Source organism: Pleurodeles waltl, chromosome 8 (assembly GCF_031143425.1).
Source record: "Pleurodeles waltl isolate 20211129_DDA chromosome 8, aPleWal1.hap1.20221129, whole genome shotgun sequence".
In the NCBI taxonomy this organism is placed as follows: Eukaryota; Metazoa; Chordata; class Amphibia; order Caudata; family Salamandridae; genus Pleurodeles; species Pleurodeles waltl.
Window position 1 is genome coordinate 145,676,823 of NC_090447.1, and position 26,936 is coordinate 145,703,758.

At 45.5% G+C, this 26,936-nt stretch overlaps 1 protein-coding gene across 1 annotated transcript in view; it reads left to right on the forward strand.

Annotated features, from left to right (window-relative positions):
- PCF11 (PCF11 cleavage and polyadenylation factor subunit) overlaps nucleotides 1-26,936 on the forward strand; it is a 254,646-nt gene that overhangs the window by 219,045 nt on the left and 8,665 nt on the right. The window contains exons 14-15 of the mRNA XM_069203943.1: nucleotides 8,284-8,376; nucleotides 13,388-13,423. Coding sequence (XP_069060044.1) covers nucleotides 8,284-8,376; nucleotides 13,388-13,423 — 129 coding nt within the window. The remainder of the gene's footprint in view (nucleotides 1-8,283; nucleotides 8,377-13,387; nucleotides 13,424-26,936) is intronic.

Here is a 26,936-nt window from a genome sequence, read left to right on the forward strand (position 1 = left end):
CAACTGAGAGGTCTCAAATCATGCTCTAGCTTCCACTGGGAAGGAGACATGTTTTCCACTTCTTCAGAGAAAAAAGAGAGGCCAGAGCATTATAGCGCTCTTCAGAAGGGAGCGATGAAGGTGAGACTGAAGATAGTAAGTAAGAAATTTAGCAGTGTGCCATCTGCAATAGGCCTGTGTTTACAAGAGGTCACAAATAAGGGAAACACTGCATTGTGTGTTTCTATAATTCTCCAGCCAGTAGTTTTTTTTAAAATTACCTACAGTTCCTAATAGAACGCTTCTCTATTTTCCTAAATGCCTCCACTACCACTTTTATTTTTAACATAATTCTCCAATTAGTTTTTCTCAAGCTTCCGCAGTGACCAGTCCTTGCAAATTCATAAAGTTAGCCAAATATTTAGTTACCATAAGTAGGTGGTATACCTCTAGATTAGATAGCATAAGCTAAATAGTATTAGATTAGGTATTATACTTCTAAAGTGTTCATAATATCAGAGTTGGCATATTTGTAGAGTTTTCCATGATACTCCAGCAAGCACATTTTGCTGTTTATTTTCTTTAAAGCTCCTTGTATGCAAAGGTAACAGACAACTCCTGTTAGCACAATGTACAAGCATAAACTTGCTGACGAGATCTCTCGTGCACTGCTGGTGGCTAACCATGTTGATCCATGGTGTCTCAACTTAACATCTGTCCTTATTAGTCGTATATCATAATCCTATTTAGCATTACTGCGAAGATGATTTTGGTTTCTTTCCTACCTCCCCTCCCCTTTAATCTCTTAGGACCTCGTAGTGGACGACCTGCAGCAAACTGTGCAGCAAGAATGCTGGAAATATAAGAAATCCTAAATAAATGGGACCTGCAGAATTTATCATAGCTGGGAGCTATACATTCCAGCATCTTTCTCTCATCTCATCAGTCAGACTGCTGAGCACGCTGTTCCAAGACTAGAGCACTTCTCCGGTCACTTAGGTGCACCAGAATGGTTCCCGAACAGACTCAAGTAGACAGAGTAGGCTCACCACCATAGCACTCTTCTAACCAGACATACTTATACAGTGATACCCATATTGGGATGTACTTCAGGGCCCTGCCCCCTTGATATGAAACTCTGTATAAATGCAATGTTTGGCCCGAATTTGCCTGACTCTGGCTTATTAGCGCTCAGTGGCTAACAGAAAGTGTGGTGTCGAACTCATCATGGTGTTTATGGAGTTGGGTCATGCATTCCATACTCTGCTGGACAGTGTTCCTATTAGTTCTTTTGTCAGAGTTAGCAAGGGCAATCTCTGTACTGTTATCAGCAACACAGCCAAGCTGTCAAAACCAAAAGGAGTTGGCAGTATTGTGTGCACCCACTTTTAACGCACCTTTGAAGAGAAAGGATCACAAAGCACCTGTGTGAATGTAAATTCTTGCCCATAGCCAAGTGGGTTGTGTACATTATCAATTCAGGTGTGCCCTGGAATTTGTTGCAGAGCTTCCCCAGACTCCATCCAACCAGGAAAAAGAGAAACACTATTTTGCAGGGAGAGCTTCTTAAAATGCTTACAGATGGTCCAGTAGCAAAAATCCTTGAGAGCTGAGACACAAAATGCAGACACTTATCCACAAATAGTTGACTGGAGGTATCTACTGCACCCATATGCTTACCTTGAACACTATCTTATGATGGCAAACTTAAATTTCTGTGCTTTTTCGGGGGTGGGGGGCATTTTCTATCCATTAGCCTTCTAGTTGCCTGATCGGAGATAAAATGTAGGGCCAGGCTTATTGCTATTATAATAATAAAGCTATTCATAGGAGTCCTATTTCATATACAAAAATTCAACCCATGGATGTTCATAAAGTGCATGAGGACATGGCAGACCCCCTGAGAAGGGAATATCACGTCTTCCATTGTTTGGATTACTGCCTGCTCAATGCTCTGTTTCAAGAGGAGACCGTGTAGTTCACTGTAGCCACTCTCTCCACCTTCACGAGCTGGACCTGTTGCAGAATTCAAAGTTGTGCTCATGTCCGTGTCAAGGCATTGTGGAAAGAATAAAGGGGCTAGTCATACTGGTTCTTGACTCTTTGGAAACTGAGGAGTGCCAGAACCTACGGATACTTAAGCTGTCCTGTGTTCTCCATTGCAGCCTGACAAATGTAAACCCGATTACGTTCTACTTGAACTCGTAGGCAATCAGGGTCTTACACTGTCTTGAAAGTTGCAGGCAGGTTCTTTGCACTGCTAGCACAGCTGTGCAAGGAATACATGCTCACTCCCAAATCGGATCCTAATATAGTTTTCGATGCAGGGACAAAGGCATACTCCCATTTTTTTTCTCCACTTTATCAAATAGTACCAGTAGGTCCACTCCGAACTTAAATACGTCTGTGTAAGGGTTGATATGTCAGTGATGTCAGTATATAGAAATTGATTCAAGTCCCCATCTCTCTTCTCAGGAAAAAAAGTAATGACATTGTCTGAGGATTATTTAATTCTTTCCCTCAGACTAAAGCAGCTCCTTTATGGGAGTTCAGTACATTGCTATTAAAACTAACGGTTCGATGTAAGTCGTTTCACAAACCTCTCGGTAATACTTTGGAAGACTGCCTACTTCTTGTCCTTTGCATACCTGACAAGTGGGAAGAATATATGGTTTATCTGCTAAGAGATCCTTCACAGAAAATCAGAAGGCTAAGCTTTACACCAAGGTGAATTGTTTCCATCTAAATGTAATCTGCTACAACTGGACATTCCTCACTTTTTCTAGATGTCAAGATGCATCCAAAACTATCTGAACATAACTTAACATATACAAAAAAAAAAAAAAAAAAAAAAGAAGTGGCTTTCCACTCAAGCTTTAGGATGGGTCACAGCTTACTGTTTAACAATGAGGTGGTTAGACTGCACGTGCTGTACCTTCACTAAACTTTACTTCCTGGATTTAAAATCCAGAGTGGTACAGATAATGCTAGGGGGTCTTATAGGGTGTGTAGGAAGTTGGCTCTGTATGCACTATTTCAAAGTAAGGAATAGTATGCACAGAGTCCAAGGGTTCCCCTTAGAGGTAAGATAGTGGCAAAAAGAGATAATACTAATGCTCTATTTTGTGGTTGTGTGGTCGAGCAGTAGGCTTATCAAAGGAGTAGTGTTAAGCATTTGTTGTACATACACACAGGCAATAAATGAGGAACACACACTCAGAGACAATTCCAGGCCAATAGGTTTTTGTATAGAAAAATATATTTTCTTAGTTTATTTTAAGAACCACAGGTTCAAATTCTACATGTAATATCTCATTTGAAAGATATTGCAGGTAAGTACTTTAGGAACTTTGAATAATCACAATAGCATATATACTTTTTACATAAAACACATATAGCTATTTTAAAAGTGGACACTGCAATTTTCACAGTTCCTAGGGGACGTAAGTTATTGTTAGTTCTTGCAGGTAAGTAAACCACCTACGGGGTTCAAATTGGGGTCCAAGGTAGCCCACCATTGGGGGTTCAGAGCAACCCCAAAGTCACCACACCAGCAGCTCATGGTGCAGAGTTCAAAGTTTTGCCCAAAACGCATAGGCTTCAATGGAGAAGGGGGTGCCCCGGTTCCAGTCTGCCAGCAGGTAAGTACCCGCGTCTTCGGCGGGCAGACCAGGGGGGTTTTGTAGGGCACCAGGGGGGACACAAGTCCACACAGAAAGTACACCCTGAGCAGCGCGGGGGCGGCCGGCTGCAGTGTGCAAACAAGCGTCAGGTTTGTAATAGGAGTCAATGGGAGACCAAGGGGTCTCTTCAGTGGTGCAGGCAGGCAGGCAAGGGGGGGGGGGGGGGGCTCCTCGGGGTAGCCACCACCTGGGTAAGGGAGAGGGCCTCCTGGGGGTCACTCCTGCACTGGAGTTCCGATCCTTCAGGTCCTGGGGGCTGCGGGTGCAGGGTCTTTTCCAGGCGTTGGGATCTTAGAGTCAGGCAGTCGCGGTCAGGGGGAGCCTCGGGATTCCCTCTGCAGGTGTTGCTGTGGGGGCTCAGGGGGGACAACTTTGGTTACAGTCACAGTCTTGGAGTCGCCTGGGGGTCCTCCCTTTAGCGTTGTTTCTTTGCCAGTCGAGTCGGGGTCGCTGTGTGCAGTGTTGCAAGTCTCACGCTTCTGGCGGGAATTGCAGGGGTCTTTAAAGTTGCTCCTCTGGAAACAAAGTTGCAGTCTTTGTTGAACAGGGCCACTTTTCTCGGGAGTTTCTTGGTCCTTTTAGAGCAGGGCAGTCCTCTGAGGATTCAGAGGTCGCTGGTCCTGGGGAAAGCGTCGCTGGAGCAGTTTTTCGAAGGGGGGAGACAGGCCGGTAGGGCTGAGGCCAAAGCAGTTGGTGTCTCAGTCTTCTCTGCAGGGTTTTCAGCTCAGTAGTCCTCTTCTTCTTTAGGTTGCAGGAATCTGAGTTCCTAGGTTCTGGGGAGCCCTTAAATACTAAATTTAAGGGCGTGTTTAGGTCAGGGGGGTTAGTAGCCAATGGCTACTAGCCCTGAGGGTGGGTACACCCTCTTTGTGCCTCCTCCCAAGGGGAGGGGGTCACATTCCTATCCCTATTGGGGGAATCCTCCATCTGCAAGATGGAGGATTTCTAAAAGTTAGTCACCTCAGCTCAGGACACCTTAGGGGCTGTCCTGACTTGCCAGTGACTCCTCCTTGTTATTCTCATTATTTCCTCCGGCCTTGCCGCCAAAAGTGGGGCCGTGGCCGGAGGGGGCGGGCAACTCCACTAGCTGGAGTGCCCTGTGGTGCTGGAACAAAGGGGGTGAGCCTTTGAGGCTCACCGCTAGGTGTTACAGCTCCTGTCTGGGGGAGGTGATAGCATCTCCACCCAGTGCAGGCTTTGTTACTAGCCACAGAGTGACAAAGGCACTCTCCCCATGTGGCCAGCAACATGTCTCGAGTGTGGCAGGCTGCTAAAACCAGTCAGCCTACACAGGTAGTTGGTTAAGGTTTCAGGGGGCACCTCTAAGGTGCCCTCTGGGGTGTATTTTACAATAAAATGTACACTGGCATCAGTGTGCATTTATTGTGCTGAGAAGTTTGATACCAAACTTCCCAGTTTTCAGTGTAGCCATTATGGTGCTGTGGAGTCCGTGTTTGACAGACTCCCAGACCATATACTCTTATGGCTACCCTGCACTTACAATGTCTAAGGTTTTGCTTAGACACTGTAGGGGCACAGTGCTAATGCACTGATGCCCTCACCTATGGTATAGTGCACCCTGCCTTATGGCTGTAAGGCCTGCTAGAGGGGTGACTTATCTATACTGCATAGGCAGTGTGAGGTTGGCATGGCACCCTGAGGGGAGTGCCATGTCGACTTACTCGTTTTGTCCTCACCAGCACACACAAGCTGGCAAGCAGTGTGTCTGTGCTGAGTGAGGGGTCCCTAGGGTGGCATAAGACATGCTGCAGCCCTTGGAGACCTTCCCTGGCATCAGGGCCCTTGGTACCAGGGGTACCAGTTACAAGGGACTTACCTGGATGCCAGGGTGTGCCAATTGTGAAAACAAAAGTACAGGTTAGGGAAAGAACACTGGTGCTGGGGCCTGGTTAGCAGGCCTCAGCACACTTTCAATTCAAAACATAGCATCAGCAAAGGCAAAAAGTCAGGGGGTAACCATGCCAAGGAGGCATTTCCTTACAGGGTGACTCTCTCTTTGACTCTTCCTCGTGACCAGCTGGCTAATCAGAATTCAAAGCTTTTAAATGCTCACTAAGAAAGCTAATTGCTTCCATCTACAGTGCTCCTATCCTTGGTATCTTTAGGAGATTTATATGCCGGCCCCCTCCTCCTATTACAGATCATCATTTTTTAGCTCTGGTGCTTCTAAGAAATTGTAAGTTTACTCTTGAGGGTTGAGATTACAGCCAGTATGCTGCATAGGTTAGGCTGAGACGTCACACCACACACTTGGGAATGTGTTTGATACTTTTCCATTAAAAGCACCAGCATGCTCTGCCTCTGATTGGGATTAATTCAAAGCATACAAGTCTGTTGACATTAACACAGGATAACTGTTTCCAATAGATACTTCTAACTGCAGATTCCTCACCTTCATAATTTCCCCAGACTTGATTGGAGAATTTTACAGTAGTTTTCCTGTGAGCGGAGAGGTGTTTCAATGCGTCTCGGCAGTGACTTTATACCACCCTGGAAGTGACACAGTGGAGTCTCCTATAAGCACACCCAAGTGTCCTAACATGAGCTTCTTGCTTTCTGTGAGAATCGGGAGCTCCCCTTCTGATGAATACAAAATTAACCTCAGTGTGACATGGTGGATGTCTCCTCTGAAAGCAAGCTTTCAAGTTGTGCCACGACGTCAGGAAGCAGATGTTGGTCCCAGACCTGCATGTGTCTGTCCTGCTGCAGCTCCGATCATGGCTCGAAGATATGCAATGAAAGTGCTTTCAGTCCCTCAAATAAGACCAGGAGGCTATGATCTACATCGGCAAATATAAGTATTTGCAGTTGAAACTTAGGGTTCTCTCCAAGTTAAGAGCCACTTGCGATCTCGCTCAGGAAGCTGGTCCCATGCAATTTCCCTTTTTCTCACAAGTCCAAGATGCACCATGAGTGCAGGAAAGCCAAGTAGGACTCAAGGGTGTGACTCAACCCTGTCTTGACCCTGCTCCACCTGGCTGATGAGGGGTGATATCCTGAAACCGGTCCAGTCATGCTTATTTCAGGTCCAGGGAGGACCTGGCTCGGCAGTTGAGGCTGGACTCTCATGGGGAGCAGGGCCAAGACAGATTTGCATACTGCTGGGTCCAAACTGGGGGTTACATTGCAAGCAAAACAACAATGGATTAAACCCAGATCTGTGACTGGGCGTGAGTGTTTGAAAGGTTTCAACACTCCGTCCATTTTATTTTGGTTTTGCTACATGCACCTTAGTGGCAAGGGTATGCCCAGATGGGTGTCCCTTGCTCGTTGCGTCACTGGACTCAAGGTAGCCTGGCTGATAAGGGGTGATACCCCAAAACTTGTCCCAGGATGCTTGTTTCCAGTCCAGGGAGGACTTGTCTTGACAGTTTGGGCTGGACTGTTCCCATGGGGATCAGGGCCAAGACTCATTTGCATATGGCTGGGTCCAAACTGGGATGTCATGGTGAGCAAAATAACAATGGGTTAAACTCTGATCTGTGACTTGGGGGGAGTGTTTGAAAATGTTCAACACTTAGTCCATTTTATTTCAGTTCATCTTTCTGCAAACATTTTCTGCGCTGCCTCGCTCTGTTATGGAGAGGGGGAGGCTCCACTGACTAGATGCCAAAAGGACTCAACATTTTAAGCTTAAATTCACAAGGTCTTCTTAAATATGCTCTGCTCTTTGTGCAGTTATACGGAGCAAAGAAAGTGGAGGTGGTTCAGAAAAGAACCCTTTCAAGATGGATAGTCCTCTGCATTATAATCTGGTACATGCTGACCACAAAGCAACCCCTTTAAGGTCTGCAGGCTAATTTTTCCAGGGCCAAGGCTGCTAGACCAGGTTGGCAAGAGGGAGATGCTGGTTCTGGACATCTGAAAGGTTGTGATGTGGGTGTCAATGCATACGTTCACAATACTCTACTGCTCTGTCAGTCATGTTAATGGGAGGGGCATTTTACCCACTTGTTTCTGCAAGTTGGACGTTCACTCCCCAGGGTTCTCCACGTTTCCGAGGTACTACTGTGGTATCTATTCTAAAAGTTAAGAATCTGTGGTTGAAAGTATACATCAGAGGAACAAGTTACATATTGTCGGTAAAACTGTTTCCAGTGGATGCTCTATCTGCAGATAGGACACCCCCAGGTTCTCTGTAGTTGGGCACATGAACACCATAATTGGATTACATGTCAGATTTTGGCACACTGTCACTTACAGTTGGAAGCGCTTTTCTGAGGGCCTGGGAGGGGAAAGATTAAGAAACTGATGTCCACTCGTACAAGTAGTGCTTACTAATAGTCCTCTCCATTTTGACTTGGGTAGTATGGAGCCACAATGTATATAGCCTGTAGGCACATGGGGGGCATTACTGCAAAATTATCCAGGTCCAGCCTAGTGAGAGAGTACTCTAAAGGTTCGAGAGAGTAACCACCAGAAACTGTTACTGAAGGTAAATAACTTGTTCTGCGAGCTAGTAACTTGTTTTCTCTTAAGTGTTTTCACATTTAACTTTCTGTGAACTTAAATAAATCATGGGTTAAACTTTTCTTATTTGCTGTTAAACCTGCTTAAAAGTAATCCTACAAATTTTCATGATTGCTCATGTTTTTCACAGAGCTGTGATATTTGTCAAGAGCAGTTCGAACAGTACTGGGATGAAGAGGAGGAGGAATGGCATCTAAAAAATGCTATTCGTGTTGACGAGCAGGTAATGTAAATCCACTTAATTCTGCTTGATTTGTGTACTACAGTGAGTTTTAAATCAGTAAGGCATGTTTTTTTCACTACATTCTAAAGGAATGGAATTGGGCATACGCGTTTCTAAGACAATTGGATTTTCTAATAAAGCAAACCCAGGGTTACTCATTATCCCTAGTCTTTCTCCTATGCTTGATTTGGATAAGAATCATATTCACGATTTGCCTGATGATTAAGGTATGGTTTCACAAAAAATATTGATTAGCCCTTTTATCATAAAATCTTGTGCTAAAACTCTTGTATACTATCTGCAGGCTTGAAAAGAAACGCACAATATATTTGGTGGGCTAATATTTGTTTTCTCTTTCATTTTTGATACAATCAAATAGAGACCTGTCCACCATTATCTGTGATTCACGGTGGCGTTCAAACGTATTCAATTTGCTGTACTCCCCTTCTGCTTTACCTTTGGCTCACATAAGTGATGTCACTGGGCGCTGCCCACCACTGATGGGCAGGGATGCATGTGTTACAGCACCTCGATGACTGGCTAGCCACAGTCAGTCAGGCTCATGGCTGAACTCCTGCCATCTTTGATTGAGCTGAAATGCCACGTGCGTCTCACTTAAAGAATTTACTTAATTGGTGCCCCACTAGACAGTCGCATTAAGCACTTTTTCACCATCTCAGCGAGTCCATGACTTTCAGGTTATGATCCCCTATGTATTGGACTCAATCCTGTGTCTCTTTGATGGCAGATTGTAGGTTTCTTGGACTGGTAACTTTGTGCATTCTCCTCTACATTAAAGACAGATGGTGTGTGCGGGCCTGACACACAAAGCAGATTTCCTGCCATTACCTCTGACCTGGCTGGATTATAAGCTCAAACAGGAATATTCTGTCAGAATTCCTCTGCATGGCTTTGGTCACGCTGTGCAGACCTACCCTTGTAACTTTCTTGACTGCCCAGTGAGTTTGCTCCTGCGACCTTCATGATTCTCTAAGCGCAATGGAGCTACTCCCATTTAATGTATATTTGTGCAGACTTCAAAACATGGCTCTCATGTTGCATAGATAATCAAACTGTACCCCTTTTAATTCAGAGATACTAGTGCCTCTCAACAGAGGCTATGTGATGACTGAAAGTGGTGGGAGTGTGTTTATAACTAGTGCACAGTCCGTTTTTACCTGAGCCCTGTGGGTGTGTTGGCTACTGCCTCCTCCTTTAAAAAGATTATACAAGTCTAGTGACTGGGAGGTCTTTAGTATTTATCATGCCAATGTTAAAAGGCTGTTTGTGTTGTAAATATAGTAAGTGCTGTGGTTTATTAAACCAACTGGGTATTGCAGAAGATTATCTATTTTGTATTGGGTTGGTGGTGTCCACCTCAGTCATCGCAGCTTGCGTGTGCATTTCCAGTCCCTTCCTGAAACTTGGGGGTGTCTGAGGAATTACCCAACCCATTCTATTATTTCATAGCAGGATTCCACTGACTTAGTGAAGCCAACCTGTCTGACCTGCTCTTCATCACTGAATCTTGCATAGATTCATTTGTGAATCTTCCCCTCAACCCAGACCTTCTCACTCAGATCCATGGTCAAATCAGGCACCCAAATCCCAAGGAACTGAACCTTGCGATATGGCTCCTGAAGTAAGAGTTTGGATACCTTAAACTACCTCAAGAATGCATGGATATTCTTAAGGAGGCACGTAAACCTACTACTAGAGTATGTTGCGCAGCAAAATGGAAATGCTTTGTCTTCTACTATATATCTAAACAGTGGGACCCCGTCAAAGTATCAGTGCAGGGTATTCTTTTATAGCTTCTTCAGTTGCAGAAAGCAAACTTGGCATACGCTTCCATAAGGTTACATCTGGCAGCTGTAGCTGCTTACCTTCAAAACAGACAGCACTCTTCCCTTTTCAAAATCCTAGTTATTAAAACTTTATGGAAGGACTTAATAGTGATTCCGCCAAGAGTGCCACTAGTTCGTTCTTGGAACCTTAACATTGTACTCACTAGGCTCATGGCCTACCATTTGAATCCCTCCTTTCTGTCTTGGAATTCGTTAGTCTTAGTTGCAGTCACTTCCCCTAGATGTGTAAGTGAGCTCCAGGCCTTAACCTTGCAAGAACCATTTTTCCCCAGTTACACAAGAAATTTTAACCAAAAATGGTAGCTCAGTTTCATCTGAATCAAACTATTGAATTGCCAGTCTTTTTTGCGCATCCTGATTCTGTTGCTGAAGTGCCCTCCACACTTTAGATGTTATGAGAGCAGTTATGTTCTACAGTAATAGAACTAAAACATTAGGAAAACTAAACAACTTTTTATTGCCTTTTCTTCTCCACACAAAGGCAATCATATTATCAAATACAGTATAGCAAGATGGATTGTTAAATGTATCCAAATTTACTATACTAAAGCCAAAAGGCCACTACCTATTCCTCCTAGAGCACACTCCACTCGTTAAAAAAAAAAAAAAAAGGAGCAGCTATGGCCTTTTTAAGTAACATTCCCAGAGCTGATATATGTAAGGCAGCTACATGGTCTAAACCACGCACCTTCACTAAACATTTTTGTGTGGCTATTTTAGCACAACAGTAAACAAACGTTGGTCAGGCAGTGCTACGTACACTATTCCAGACCACTGCAACACCCACAGGTTAGCCTCCGCTTTGGAGAGGCACTGCTTTACAGTCTATGCAGAGCATGTCTCTGTAGCCACACATACCATCAAATGGAAAATATTACTTACCCAGTAAGCATCTGATTGTGCCATGTAGTGCTGTAGATTCACATGCGCCTTCCCCAGATACCTGTGGCCGTTGCAGTCTTTTCTATACATTCATATGCATGAACATCTTATCTTTCTAACTCTTACACTAACTCCATTCTCACCCACTTTTGGGAAAACAGTCTAACAATGTAGTTGATGCCCATGCGCAATACTAGTGGGAGGAGGAGTCACTATACCTTGTGATTCAAAAAACTTTTGGAAGAAAAACAACTTGTAATCTTCCGGACCCAACACTAGAAGGCAGAAGTATGCAGAGCATGTGAATCTACAGCACTACATGCCACAACCAGATGTTTACTTGGTAACATTTTGGTTTCTTGCTTTCCATTTGCTGGCTTTAATTGTTTTAGACTTTCCAGCTTGAGTCGGTACCGTCCCACGCCCCAACCTTATTTACAGTATCCTTCCGAAAGCTTGTTTTCAGTAAATGGCTCTGTAAATCTTGTTATCTTGACACGTTTGCTGTGCATTCAGAGACCAAGGTCAAATGTCAGGAGCTGTCTTCCAAGGGTGCTTGTTTGCTTTTCTTTCTCTAACTTAAAAATGAGAGGATTTAAGTCTCAATCTTGCTAGATACTGAGGGTAGTAGAAAGTTTTTTTTTTTTTATAGCACACAACATATCATGAAGTGTATAAGTATTTCAGCATATATCAGAATTAGAAACACAAATGAAGCACATTTTGTTATAGCTGAAGTGTTGGAAAGAAATACTTTAATATGATCAAAACAAATCATTACAATCAAATCAAATATAGGTGATGCTATTTCCACACTTTTGTATCTGTGGACTGAACAGTTATTTTGGTAAAACTGTATATCTGTGCAAATGTAATTTTCATTTCAATTGAAAATGTGTCTGTAATGACAGTATGCTACCACACCATGAATACTCTACGCCACTCCAGTCTACTGTGCGCTGCTGCACTCTACTCCTCTCAACTCTACCCTGTACCACTCTATTCTATACCAATGCACTCTTCACCTCTGCACTCAAGGCCACACTAATCTACTTTTCACAACTCCACTCTACCCACTCTGCAACACTGCACTCTGTGCCCATACACTTTCTGCCAATGCTCTTTACGCTGTAGCATTAAACTCTGTGCCCCTGTACTCTAAGCCAATCCACTGTACGCAACTCTAATTTACTCTGGCCAATGCACTATACACCACTTTACACCATTATACTTTATACAACAGCCCTGCACCAATCAACGCCACTTCACTCTACTTTGAAACAGTGTATTCTACACCACTCTACCCTTCTGCCACTGCACTCTACGCCACTCATCTTAACCACTGCACTCTATGCCAATGCATTCAACACAACTGCACTCTGCGTCACTGCACTCTGCGTCACTGCACTCTGCACCACTGCACTATACTTTGCATTACTCTGCTCTACACCACTGCTCTACGCCATTCCACTGCACCACTGCAATCTGACAGTACTCTGCACCACTTCACGCTACTCTACACCACCGTACGCCACTGCACTCTATGCAACTTGACTCTTTAGCTCTAAGACACTGAACTGTCAATTGAATCTACTCGGCGCCTCCGCTCTACTTCACTGTGCGCCACTCCATTGTATGCCACTCCATTATGCGCCTCTCTACGATGCTTATTGTACGCCGCTGAATTCAGTGCCACTGCATTCAACTCTACTGCACTGTACGCCACTATACTCTGCAACACTACGCCAATGCTCTCTACACCAGTCCACTTTACGGCACTACAGTGTATGCCACTTTACGTGACTCCACACTATGCCACTCCAATACACTCCATGCCACTCCACTCTACTACAGTCTTTACCATTCCAATCTACGGCACTCTACTCCACTCTTTGCCATTACACTCTACAACACTGTTTGCCACTATACGCGATTCCACTCTACTCCACCCTAAAGGTGACTTCATTCTCTTGCTCCCTTTTTATCAAAGGAGTCAACCATGATTAGTAATGTTTGTCTAGTTTTAACATCAGACGTTTTTGTACTGTTGTAAGATTGCCTGTAGAATAATTTTGTACTTCTGAAATGCCATTTTTGCATAATAATTCAGCTATGCTTAAACATTGCCTGTGCTTTTCCTATCACGCAAATGACAAGTTTGAAGCATGCATTAGGTTGACTATTTTGTCACCATTTCCTTACATGTTTTAGGGCTCTTTTTATATATGAAATCTAACGTAGTACTTTTGACTTTTATCTAGATATACCATCCATCATGCTATGAAGACTACAAAAATGTAAGTTATTTACTGTCCTAAACACATAATGGAGTCTTATATGCGTGATATATACTATTAGGAATAAGGGAGTTTGTTGTAAGTACTCCTTTGGCGTAGTAATCATGATAGATTAATATGCACAGCCCTGTGAGCAATCGGATTATAAATTGTGAGAAAATGTGTTCACACATGTAACTAAATGTTTGATTATTATGTTTGTTTCTTGTTTTGTTGTATATGTTTGGAATCAAACTGGTTTGTTGAATTGTACTGTTAGGTGATATTTTCACTTTACCTCATTCCTCTGTTGGGTTTTCCGTTCGTGCAATCCACCCTTCCCTACAGGCTTTCCTGTTCTCCATATGTGCCGTGGGCTCAGACTGTCACTGACTGGTTGTCAACTACCTGGCACTCATACTGAATGAGTGGGCCAACTGAATCGGTCAGTACTATGTTACTGACTATGAGTGACATCTTCATCTGGAGTTGGTCAAATCCTTATTCACCCTCTGAAGCACTCCTCCAGTCTCTCTTTTTCCAAGGGTCGCTATATTCTTTGCTCAGCATTTCCACTTTGTGGTTCCCTGTAGGATGTTCTGTCTGTAATGGGTCTTCCATCTCCACTACAAAACTCCTCCCATCCCTCTGATTCTTCTGTAGCTACCTCAAGCCCATGCTCAGATGATCTGGATTGCACCTTACTGGCTATGGAGCAGTTATACTCGAAATACGGCCGGGGGGGCCGCATGTGGCCCTCCTGACTTTTACATGCGGTCCCCTGGTCAACAGCAGCACTAATATCAAATAGATGTTTAAAAAAAAAAAACAGGCATTTATTTAAAGGTTAATAGAAGTGAAAAAAACTAAGGTGTCCTGCACCTCTTAACTTTAGGAACACCTTAATTTTTAAAGACCTCTTGCAACGAAAGTGTAAATTAGGATAACTTCTCTTCAGAATTCAAACAGTGTATTTCATTACCGTGCAGAACTATTTCACCTTAATACATCAGTTTATCATTGCGTTGATAAGTATGTTTTAACAGTGTTCGTTTTCAAAGGTGAATTTCGAAATATTCACCCCCGAACAACAATGCCAATAGTGCACTAAGAGGCATGTCAGTTGTTATATGCAGTGCAGACTATGGGTGGCCTAGGTTCCTGTTATACATGAAAAAACTGTATAGTTTATTAAAGTAAGCAAAGGAGAAGTTTTTTTACAGGACACATCTCGAAGTTGTGTATATGCAGGTGGTCTTGTATGTTAAAAAATAGGGAAAGTGAAATAAAATAATTGCCCAGGAAAACACAGTTTAAGGAGGGGGGTCCATTAATCTCATGTTTTCTTGTTTCGCATTGTGCAGTTCAGCCACTAAATGTATATTTTTCGCTTCTCCTATACCCATCATAGCTCCAAACCCATCACCCCCCCTGCTGTCATGAATGTGGCTCTTGGTTGCATCAGAGACCAAACTCTACTCCGATTGCCCCTCTATTCTGTGGTTCAACTCAAGGTGATCCTTTTCTCATAGCAGGACAGACAGGTTCTGCATCTGTACCTCCAGGACCTACATATGTAAGCCTAGAGATAGAGCTGGGCAATCTAAAAACCTATCTGCCTGCTGAGGCAGTGGTTGTACGTTTGTGAGCTCCTTGCCCCTTGTAGGAAGTTGGCTCTGTATGCACTATTTCAAAGTAAGGAATAGTATGCACAGAGTCCAAGGGTTCCCCTTAGAGGTAAGATAGTGGCAAAAAGAGATAATACTAATGCTCTATTTTGTGGTAGTGTGGTCGAGCAGTAGGCTTATCAAAGGAGTAGTGTTAAGCATTTGTTGTACATACACACAGGCAATAAATGAGGAACACACACTCAGAGACAAATCCAGCCAATAGGTTTTGTTATAGAAAAATATATTTTCTTAGTTTATTTTAAGAACCACAGGTTCAAATTCTACATGTAATATCTCATTTGAAAGGTATTGCAGGTAAGTACTTTAGGAACTTTGAATAATTACAGTAGCATATATACTTTTCACATAAAACACAATTAGCTGTTTTAAAAGTGGACACAGTGCAATTTTCACAGTTCCTGGGGGAGGTAAGTTATTGTTAGTTTTAGCAGGTAAGTAAATCACTTACAAGTCTCAGGTTTGGGTCCAAGGTAGCCCACCGTTGGGGGTTCAGAGCAACCCCAAAGTTACCACACCAGCAGCTCAGGGCCGGTCAGGTGCAGAGGTCAAAGAGGTGCCCAAAACGCATAGGCTTCAATGGAGAGAAGGGGGTGCCCCGGTTCCGGTCTGCCAGCAGGTAAGTACCCGTGTCTTCGGAGGGCAGACCAGGGGGGTTTTGTAGGGCACCGGGGGGGACACAAGCCCACACAAAAAGTACACCCTCAGCAGCGCGGGGGCGGCCGGGTGCAGTGTGTAAACAAGCGTCGGGTTCTCTGTAGGTTTCAATGGGAGACCAAGGGGTCTCTTCAGCGGTGCAGGCAGGCAAGGGGGGGCTCCTCGGGGTAGCCACCACCTGGGCAAGGGAGAGGGCCTCCTGGGGGTCACTCCTGCACAGACGTTCTGTTCCTTCAGGTGCTGGGGGCTGCGGGTGCAGGGTCTTTTCCAGCCGTCAGGACTTTAGGTTCAGGCAGTCGCGGTCAGGGGGAGCCTCGGGATTCCCTCTGCAGGCGTCGCTGTGGGGGCTCAGGGGGGACAACTTTGGTTACTCACGGTCTCGGAGTTGCCGGAGGGTCCTCCCTGAGGTGTTGGTTCTCCACCAGTCGAGTCGGGGTCGCCGGGTGCAGTGTTGCAAGTCTCACGCTTCTTGCGGGGATTTGCAGGGGTCTTTAAATCTGCTCCTCTGTAACAAAGTTGCAGTTCTTTTGGAGCAGTGCCGCTGTCCTCGGGAGTTTCTTGTCTTTCTTGAAGCAGGGCAGTCCTCTGAGGATTCAGAGGTCGCTGGTCCTTGGGAAAGCGTCGCTGGAGCAGGTTTCTTTGGAAGGCAGGAGACAGGCCGGTAGGTCTGGGGCCAAAGCAGTTGGTGTCTTCTTTTCTTCCTCTGCAGGGGTCTTTCAGCTCAGCAGTCCTCTTCTTCTTGTAAGTTGCAGGAATCTAAATTTTTAGGTTCAGGGGAGCCCTTAAATACTAAATTTAAGGGCGTGTTTAGGTCTGGGGGGTTAGTAGCCAATGGCTACTAGCCCTGAGGGTGGGTACACCCTCTTTGTGCCTCCTCCCAAGGGGAGGGGGTCACATCCCTAATCCTATTGGGGAATCCGCCATCTGCAAGATGGAGGATTTCTAAAAGTTAGTCACTTCAGCTCAGGACACCTTAGGGGCTTTCCTGACTGGCCAGTGACTCCTCCTTGTTATTCACATTATTTCCTCCGGCCTTGCCGCCAAAAGTGGGGGCCGTGGCCGGAGGGGGCGGGCAACTCCACTAGCTGGAGTGTCCTGCGGTGCTGGAACAAAGGGGTGAGCCTTTGAGGCTCACCACCAGGTGTTACAGCTCCTGCCTGGGGGAGGTGTTAGCATCTCCACCCAGTGCAGGCTTTGTTACTGGCCTCAGAGTGACAAAGGCACTCTCCCCATGGGGCCAGCAACATGTCTCGGTTGTGGCAGGCTGCTGGAACCAGTCAGCCTACACAGATAGTCGGTTAAGGTTTCAGGGGGCACCTCTAAGGTGCCCTCTGGGGTGTATTTCACAATGAAATGTACACTGGCATCAGTGTGCATTTATTGTGCTGAGAAGTTTGATACCAAACTTCCCAGTTTTCAGTGTAGCCATTATGGTGCTGTGGAGTCCGTGTTTGACAGACTCCCAGACCATATACTCTTATGGCTACCCTGTACTTACAATGTCTAATGTTTTGCTTAGACACTGTAGGGGCACAGTGCTCATGCACTGGTGCCCTCACCTATGGTATAGTGCACCCTGCCTTAGGGCTGTAAGGCCTACTAGAGGGGTGACTTATCTATACTGCATAGGCAGTGTGCGGTTGGCATGGCACCCTGAGGGGAGTGCCATGTCGACTTACTCGTTTTGTTCTCACCAGCACACACAAGCTGGCAAGCAGTGTGTCTGTGCTGAGTGAGGGGTCCCCAGGGTGGCATATGCTGCAGCCCTTAGAGACCTTCCCTGGCATCAGGACCCTTGGTACCAGGGGTACCAGTTACAAGGGACTTACCTGGATGCCAGGGTGTGCCAATTGTGGAATCAAAAGTACAGGTTAGGGAAAGAACACTGGTGCTGGGGCCTGGTTAGCAGGCCTCAGCACACTTTCAAATCAAAACTTAGCATCAGCAAAGGCAAAAAGTCACGGGGTAACCATGCCAAGGAGGCATTTCCTTACAGTTGGGTCTTGCACAACCCTTTTCCAAAGTCCTCCTGTTGGTTTTAGGGAAAACCCGGTACTTGCATCTGCTCTCCTGGTCGCTGGGGGGGGGCACTCTGGTACTCACCTCTTGGGGTTCCTAGTTACTCAAGCTCTCCACTGCTGATTCAATTTCCTTGGGAGGGGCACTACCTTTCACATTCCACTTTTTTAGTATATGGTTTGGCCCTCCCCTAGGACCCTCACTATCTGCTATTGCTTTTACCTATGCCTATTGCTTTCTATGCTGTTTACCGATTGCTGATGTGGATATAATAGTGTCTTTACTTACCTCCAGTTGGAGGATTGCCTATTCAGTATTCTAGCATTTGTGTTACTATAATAAAGTATCCTTTACTTTTAACATTGTGTGGTTCTTTCATGTGTGCAAGTGCTGTGTGACTATAGTGGTATTGTATAAGCTTTGCATGTCTCGTAGATATGTCTTGGCTGCTCATCCACAGCTACCTCTTGAGAGACCTGGCTTCCTAAACACTGCCTACACCTCATTAATAGGGGACACCTGGACCTGGTATCAGGTGATAACACCTCACCACACAGCAGGCCAGCTTCCTACAACCAGATCAATAATTATTTAAGTCTCCTACAGTTATGCAATTTCTGCAGGTGTTGGCCAGTTCACTTCTCCCTTCTACTTTTGTTAAGCCTCTGTGGCATCTTAACTTGGTGCTCACCTTTTGAAGGATCTGTGTACGGCTGTCCTTTGTGGTTGCTTACTTTTGTCGTTACCTCTGCTCGACAAATTAGTGAGCTGGATACTTTGTTCATTTTACTTTTTATCAAGCTTATTCTGAGCACTCTGGTTCTTAGGACTTTAATATCCCCCAGTGCATCACTCCAGTAGCCTTCCACCTACATCCTCATCCCATAAAAGAGGAGGCACTGCCTGGACCATCACAGAGCCCACAGTTTTCACGCTGACAGGACCCACAAGTATGGGATGGTCAATCATCTTTTCCTTGGGATATACTGGCTCCAAGAAAATCAAAGCTACAGAGGAATATACTATTTCCAGTTGTGCATCAAAATCTGCTACGCCTGTGCCAAGGAGGAGACTCCTGAGGGCATCTTGGCCAATTCCACCAGTGTTAAGGGCGCTTTTTCTGCATTGTCCATAGATGTAGTCCTGGTCATCTGCTGGGTTGTAACATGGACCTCAGTCCACACCTTCACAAGGCACACTTGCTTTGACTCTGAAGTCTACAGGGATAGCCATTTTATCAGATTAGTTGACTAAATTATGTTTTATGGACTTCAGATATTTCATAGGAAGTACATTTTTATTTAAAATAGAAATGTTCTGTCCTTTTCGTATAATCCACAGATTCCCTACTGTTAAGTTATTTTGATATTCTGAAAGTTTAGCTTCAAAGTTCATTTTATATTGATTTTTTTAACAGAATTTTATTGGAGATTTACAGTTACCATGGCCAAAACGGTGGGGAGGACATTTATTAGCAAATTGAAAACAGTGTAAGAACCAAAACCTAAAAGTTGGCATGATTAGGTCCCAGCCACCCGCCCACCAAAGGCATCTGTCCAATGCAATTAGCAGAATTAATATGAGAATGACAGTGGCGTTATTTGTTGCCTCAGGTAGTGGACAACCCATAGGTACGAATTTGTCATCCATGGCGGAGGTGTGTGATTGTTCAGGAGCTAGGGTAATACCTCTACAATCTGCCCTCCTCTGCCAAATTTTTGGGCACTTTTGGGGACAACCTCTTACCTGAAATACGACTATTTGGCACCTGCACAGGCAGGACATCTAGTATTCAGGGAGGTGTACCAACTCCTCAGGTCAGTCCAACCCTCTAAGGTGTGCCTGAAGTCGACACCACTTTAAAAAATCTGCCATCTTGGTGTAACTCAGTAACATGGTTATCGCCACTTCCCACAGGAAGTGGCCATCTTGGCGGGTGTAGTGACCCCAGGTTACTACCCTACACTCCTAAATTCAGTATTTAGGCATAGCCCCTCGCACCAGAGAACCGGATCCTGACGACCGAAGAAGACAGGACACTGAAGAGCCACAAAAGCAGAGAGGAGAAGCAGCTGACCTGGTACCAACCCCGCCAGCATGTCTGCATCCCTCGTCGAAAACTGCAACAAAGTCGATTCGTCCTGCAGCTGTTGACTCCAGAAACCCGGGAGGGCTGCCTTCCTTTGATAAAGGCTCAGGACCTCCTGTGAACAGTGGACCTGCACTCCTTGAAAGGACTCTTGATGCCTCTGGAACCGCCAAAGCCACCACTGCACCTGCCTCCTCCGGCTCAGGTTCAAGTGGGCCACCAGTGCCAACAAGGTCTCCCAGCCCACCAGAGTCTGAATCCATTGTGGCTTCACCCCTCCTGGACTTCCCAATGATGCCTGCAGCCTCTGCCTGGCTCAGATCTACAGGGTTCTCCACAGATGTTCAGAACACCCTAATGCACATGCCTTTTAATGGATAATTCCTATTGGGTCAGAAAAAAACAGTTGCTTCCTTGGAATGACTTGAGAGCAGAGCCATGTCTAGATTTTTGTGACCTAAATCCTCTGGTTGCTTTTGTCCTTTCAGAAAATCTTGTTCCTTCAAAGGATGTTTTCCCAAAATAGAGGACTCCTGGCAGTGGTATTGTGAGGATCTGATAACTCCTCAAGAATGGACCAAAATTCTTAACGGAATGCAAGATATATCGATTAATTTGCAATTTAAACTTCTATAGTATAACTATCCACCCCACCTATCTTTTCCCCCAAACTATTGCTCAAGATTTTCCCACCTAGGGACCCAGGATTGTGTGTGTTGTAGAAATGCAGAGATAGACTTTATGCATGTAGTTTGCGTCTGTCCAGTTATAACGTGCTTCTGGGAGGATATAGTAGAGCAGCTTAACAGTGTGGTTTATAGCACTTAGTCAAGCCAATGCCTGCTAGGTCTGCTCCCTGAAAAAAATAAGAAATTGAGGAGAGGCATAGAGGCAGAAAGTAGAGAAGTGGAGAAGGACCTGGAATGTGCAAGAGCTGAAGAGGCACATATGAAGGGGGCGCGATGAGACCTGAACTAGCTAACAACCTGGCTGCCTGGGTAGCCCCAATACAGGCCCTGACTGATCTTCGGATGCTAGCACCCCTGAAAGAGCAGGGAGACTGGTTATGAGCCCCAAAATTTGATAGAGAAAGAAGGAACATAATTCTCACGATCCCTGACTGACACAATACAGAAAGGGAAATGGGAAACTTATGTCAAAACTAGTGATGGAGCACGGGAGGTGAGTGGTGTAGCAGTGACCCTTTTGGACCTGGTCGTCCCTACTTTTTGCCACTGGTAGTGAGGTTCTTTTTCGACTGAAGGTGCACTGGAGTCCTGTTAACTAAGTCCCCAGTGCTTTTCCCCTAAACAAGGTAAGAGGTCTAATTGTGTGCAATTGGCATATGCTCTGGTAGTAAATGGTACCCCTGGTACGTAGGGTCAAGATACTAGAGAGTCCACAAGGGCTGCAGCATCTGTTGTGCCACCCTAAAAATTGCACACAGCCTGTCTGACTGTGTCTCATGGTGCAAGCCATAGGTGAAAACATGACATGGCACACTCATTGTGTACTATGCCCAAGTCACTGTATCTAATACATGTAAGTCATCCTTACAGTAGGCCTTAGAGCCCTCAGGCAGGGTGCATTATATTTGATGTGAGGACATATGTGCATGAGCAGATATGCTCCTCCGATGTCTAGTTCAATTACTTAGACATTACAAGTGAACAGGGAAGCCATCTTAGGTATGTGCTGGGCACAGGTCAACACGTGTTACCCAACTAGATAATGGCTTCACTGAAACCTAGGGTGTCTGGTATCAAATGCCTCGCCTTAATAAATCCAGACTCTTGCCAATTTGAATTTATTATATCAGGTGTAGGAGGCTGGCCCAGTGTGTGGTGGACACCTATGGTGTTACACCTTATACCGGGTCCAGCCAACCCTTATTTGATAGTGTTAGTGTCTCCCTAGGAGAAGTGTGAAGCACTTGCGATACCACAGTAGTCACACAGTAACTTATCACACCTGAAAGGAACCACACAGTGTTGCAAAAATAAAGGTTCTTTTTTATAGGAACATTAAACTAGATTACTATTGGCATTCCTCCTTCTGGAGTTAAGTACACACAAAATATACACAGATAAGTATTAGGAAATAGCATAAAGTAGCAAGAGCGCTATGGGGGGGGGGGTCAAACCTCATACAAAAAAAAAGGTGGATTGGGAGACTGGGTCCCCAACCAGAGGAAATGGAGGAGTTAGCCAAGGGCTGGGAGAGAGTGGAACCCCAAGAGGTAAGTATCTAGAAGGTCCCTAGCGACCAGGAGAGGTAAGTCGCCTGGTTGTCCCCATAGGCTAACATGGGGGTTCGTAAACAGAATATTGCAAAAGCAGGCCCAGGTCGGTGGCACCCAATGTTGGATTCTGGATGATGAGAACCTGCAAAAAAAGGGGACAGAGTCCAGTCCACGCAGGAATGTCCAGGTGGGGAGGAGGCAATGCCCACACTTCTGCGGGGAAAATCCGGGTCAACAGTGATGGAGGAAGTCCAGCTGTGGAGTCCAGGAGCTGCAGAGGAGTCCCTGAAGTCACCTAGGATCTGTCCCTCGTCGGTCATGTATTGCAGACAGGTCGGTGGTCAGAAGGACCACCACTTACAAGCAACTGGAACTGTTGAAGATTTGCAGAGCTGAAGGGGACCTGCAATGTCCTGGGGACTCGACCCTTGGAGGGGAGTCCAGGCTGACCCCCAGAATACAGGAGAGCCAGCAGAAGCAGTCTGAGCCCCCACAAGTAACCCACTGGCAGCAGGCATAGTAAGTTGCAGTGAGGCCCAGGCAGCACACCTGCAGAGGAGTTCCATGACGCTGGAGCAGCAGAGAGGATACTGTCCTTGCAGAAGTAGAGTGCTGGGAGCCGGGGCTGCTTTAAGATTGTAGATCCCTTGGAGCAGGAATCAACAAGCCTTGGTTGCTGCAACAGCCTTGGTGCACTGGGGTTCAGTCTTGGAGGAAGAGGCAAGGGCTTACCGTCTCCCGAGTTGGACAGAAGGTAGAGAGGACCCCTTGGAACCACCACCTTCACAAGTCCAGAGGACAGCAGATCCCAGCAGCCGTGACTTCTTCAATCCAAGGGCGATTCCTTTGTGCTTCTTTGGTGCAGTCGAGGTCTTGCCGACACCAAATAATGCACATCAGTGGAAATATTGCAGGTTGCTGATAGGAGCCGCGGAACTGGGGGTCCCTGGACTGATGCTAACCGGATTATGCAAAGAGGGCACCAAATGTGCCCTTCAAAGCAAACCGGTGGCGTGGGAAGGCTACTCCTCCCCAGCAACACCTATTTCCAAAAGGAGATGAGGTTGCACCCCTCTCCCACAGGAAATCCTTTTTTTGCTGCCTTCTGCCTCTGCTGGTCAGGCAGCAGGGGGATAGAATCCTGTCTGAGGGGCTGCTCGCAGACTCTGGAAGACTGGAGGAGCAACACTGGGAGGTCATTTAAGGAAATTAACCCCCCTTCCCAACCCCCTTGATACCAAACATGCCTAGGTTTGGAGTTACCATTATGTAGCTGGACCACAGGAAGTGACCCTGTGGCCAGTACATAGCTAAAAAGACTTCTCTGCACTTAAAAAGTCCAGGAGATAGGAACTAGAGTTTGTAGGTGCACCTCTGCTCACACACACAAGGACCTGCACCCTGCATTTTGAGGCTGGAAGGGCCTACCATAGGAGTGACTAACTGTGACCTGGTGTAGTGACCAGCATGCACCTTTTCTTGCAGGCTGCAAATGGCAAGCCTGCAGACTGTTTGCATGGGCTCCCAAGGGGTGCATAATACATGCTGCAGCCCATAGAGGGACTCCTGGTGTACCAATGCCCTAGGTACATAAGTACCAAATACTAGGGACTCAAACGGGTACACCAGTATGCCAATTGTGGGTGTAAGAAGTACCATGGCAACAAAATGTGGAGGAAAGCGTACAATCACTGGAGTCCTGGTTAGCAGTATCCCAGTGAAAATAGTTGAAGCACACGACCTCAGACAGAAAGTGGGGGTAACCATGCCAGAAAGAGGGACTTTCCTACGTCATGCACCCAGGAGGGGCCCCCTAAATCCTACTCGTTCTCCACCCTGCCACCAAATACCTGTTTCTGACTCCAAGTAGGTGAGAGACAGTGCTCTCAGAGGCCAGAAACAATGCCTGCTCCGGAGGATGGTGTTCTCACCGCCACCAGCAGGATGGCTAGTGAATCTGCATACCAAGGCCAGGGACTATAAAGACCTTGCTGCTTTTGGTATGCGACCCTGGCTTCTCCCAGTCCTGGGAGTTGCTACCCCTGCTCTGAGCCCCATTTGGCACCAGGACAGGCAGAGAATTACCTTTGCAGACAGGCATGGTTCACTACCTGGCTAGTCATACCCCTGAGGTGGGCAGCCTGATGTGCTCCATGAAGGAAAGGTTCTATCATCTTATTTTTGGTGGAACTATGAACTCTGGGACAGGGTTATGCCCTCTTCCAACAAGAAGTGGTAATATAGTAGGTGTAGTCACCCCAAGAGTAAGTAGACCGTTGGCTACTGCTCTCCACTCTCCTTAAATCCCCCAAATGTATTATTTAGGCCCCCTGACACCAGAAGATCAGATTTGTCTGACACAAGAAGGACCATGAAGAGCTGAAGAAGCGAGAATTGTGGAATGCTGGTGGACTTTGGCACAAAACCCTGCCGGCTTACTTGCTCCTGTCTGAAAATAGTGACAGCCAGACTTGTCCTGTAGCTGTGCATCCTCCAAAAGCCTCGGAGGGCCTCCAGCACTTCACCAAGCTGTCAGCATCTTTCTTGAAGTCGAGGAGCCACTTACCTGAACCCTGCGATGTGGTTGCCATTTAAACCCCTTCACAGTTCTTAACGTCTCCTAACTATCAAGCTGTTTTTACTTGTCACTGTTACTTTCTAGAGACCCATAAGGGCAAACTCCTTAAGAGCCATGTTGTGAAGATCTATTTTGGTTAGAGAGTTCCTGTAGGTGACTTCTGCAGGGCTGTCACTTGGGTGTCCCTTCACATGTTTGCCAAACACTTTTGCTTAGACTCTGAGGTAAGGAATGGGCATTTTGCTTGATCTGTGTTCTAAGACTCTTAGTATAACCATCCATTGAGAACATCTCAGAGGTGGTTATTGCTGGGTAACCTTTTCAAATGATAGGAATCTGCTGGGAGAAGTAGAAGAAGGTTACATACTTTTGGGATTGATACTTGTGGTGGACACTCAGATTCATCACCTATCCCTCCCACCCCCTATTCAGTAGATGGTTTGAGGCCAACATAAGATTTGCATTTTCTTTTGCACTGCAACCCTGATTCTGATGTTAGTAGAGCACTTTATGGGGACCTTGGAGTCGCAAGAACGTCATTTGCAGCATCAGTTAATTCAGCACCCCTGCTGCGTAGGAAGCTCTATGGAAAAGTTTTCCGGACCAACCTGACGCCCTGGGAGTATTCAAAGGATGAGAAATTTGCAAGTAGAGTAGTCACCAGAAATGTAGTTCTCCGATGTGGGATTTCCATGTATAGTCATAACCACTGAATAGTCACGCCCACATGCAGGGACCCCGCAGCATTTCTTTAATGTATCTTCTTAAGTAGAGAATCTCGCCTTTCTTCATGAAGGCCTGTGGGGAGACGCTTAAGAAGACTTATAATGCAGTCTATACACCTGGTCTATAAAGACTCAAATCTTCATCATGAAGCCAAAAGGGCCTATATTTTAAAATTGAGTGTAATTTAGGATGTTTTGCAAACAGTGGAAATCACCTTCACAAACCCTTCTTTATGATTGAAATGAGGAAGAGCAGGGTAGAGTAGTCTCGTAGCCTGACATTTTATGGCTAAAATAGAGGCTGTGTCTTTAAGAACCTAGGGACAACCAATATCTCATCACGCCCAGCTGGTGGCAGTCGCTTCAGTTTTTTGAAGGCGATATGGGACATATAAAGATTGCAAGGATACCTCTGTCCGTTCCACCCAGGAGGAGGGAGGGCTGCTTATGACTGCATTGTTGCACCCCGTGACGACAAAGTGACAGCATGTACATTTTTCTTGGACCCCTGCCTGCAGTTGGGAAGTCTTATTTTTTATTTATTTTTTATTTAAATTAGAGGTGACGCTCATTATATTGTGCGTTACAGGTAAGAAACGTTAAGGTCTATTCTTATCCTCTTCTGCTGTGTAATATAAATATGGAGAGTTTCCTTGATGTTGTACAAAACAATAGTTTGCCTTTAGTCATCATTTAATTCAGTTGATGATCTAGCATAATTTCCTTTTAAATTCACTTTGGGTATTCCTGCATTAGTAACCATGTGTCACATTGTATGTGTGTGTATATGGATCTTTGCCTATTACTTTTCATTAGGCTAATACCAAAAACTAGTTTTGCTTCTGTTGTGGGCTGTTACTCATGGGGATGCAATTTGTTAGCAGTGTTAGTTTGTCACCCTGATGAGACTCCTGAACTTTCTTTTGTGGAATACAAAAGGTATACAGTGGGTCTTACATTTCTCTGAATAATGGGCCGTATGTATCATGCATTTTTGCGGTGTGGCAAAAATGCATTTTTGTATGTATGAATTCCAATCTGCGATTCGGTAACATGTTACCGAATCGTACTTTGGCATTCCAAATACATACCAGTTCTGGACTAGGAAGGGGCATGTCAAGGGCATCCCTTCCTAATACTGAATCACAGCAGTATGTAGGTAGGTCGATTTGCAAGCCATTAGGAAATGCTTAATGAAACTCCTGGAGTTTCATACATTCAAATACAGATGACCTAATTGTGATTTTCTGCAAATCCCAATAAGGTAATTGCTATTCAGAATAATGATACGTTCGGTGGCATGTGTAGCTGCATATACACATGCTGTGCATAGTCCGCCGTCTGGTGTTGGGTCGGAGTGTTACAAGTTGTTTTTCTTCGAAGAAGTCTTTTTGAGTCACGAGACCGAGGGACTCCTCCTACTTTGGTTCCATTGCGCATGGGCGTCGACTCCATATTAGATTGTTTTTTTTCCGCCATCGGGTTCGGACGTGTTCCTTTTCGCTCCGTGTTTCGGGTCGTAAAGTTAGTCAGAAT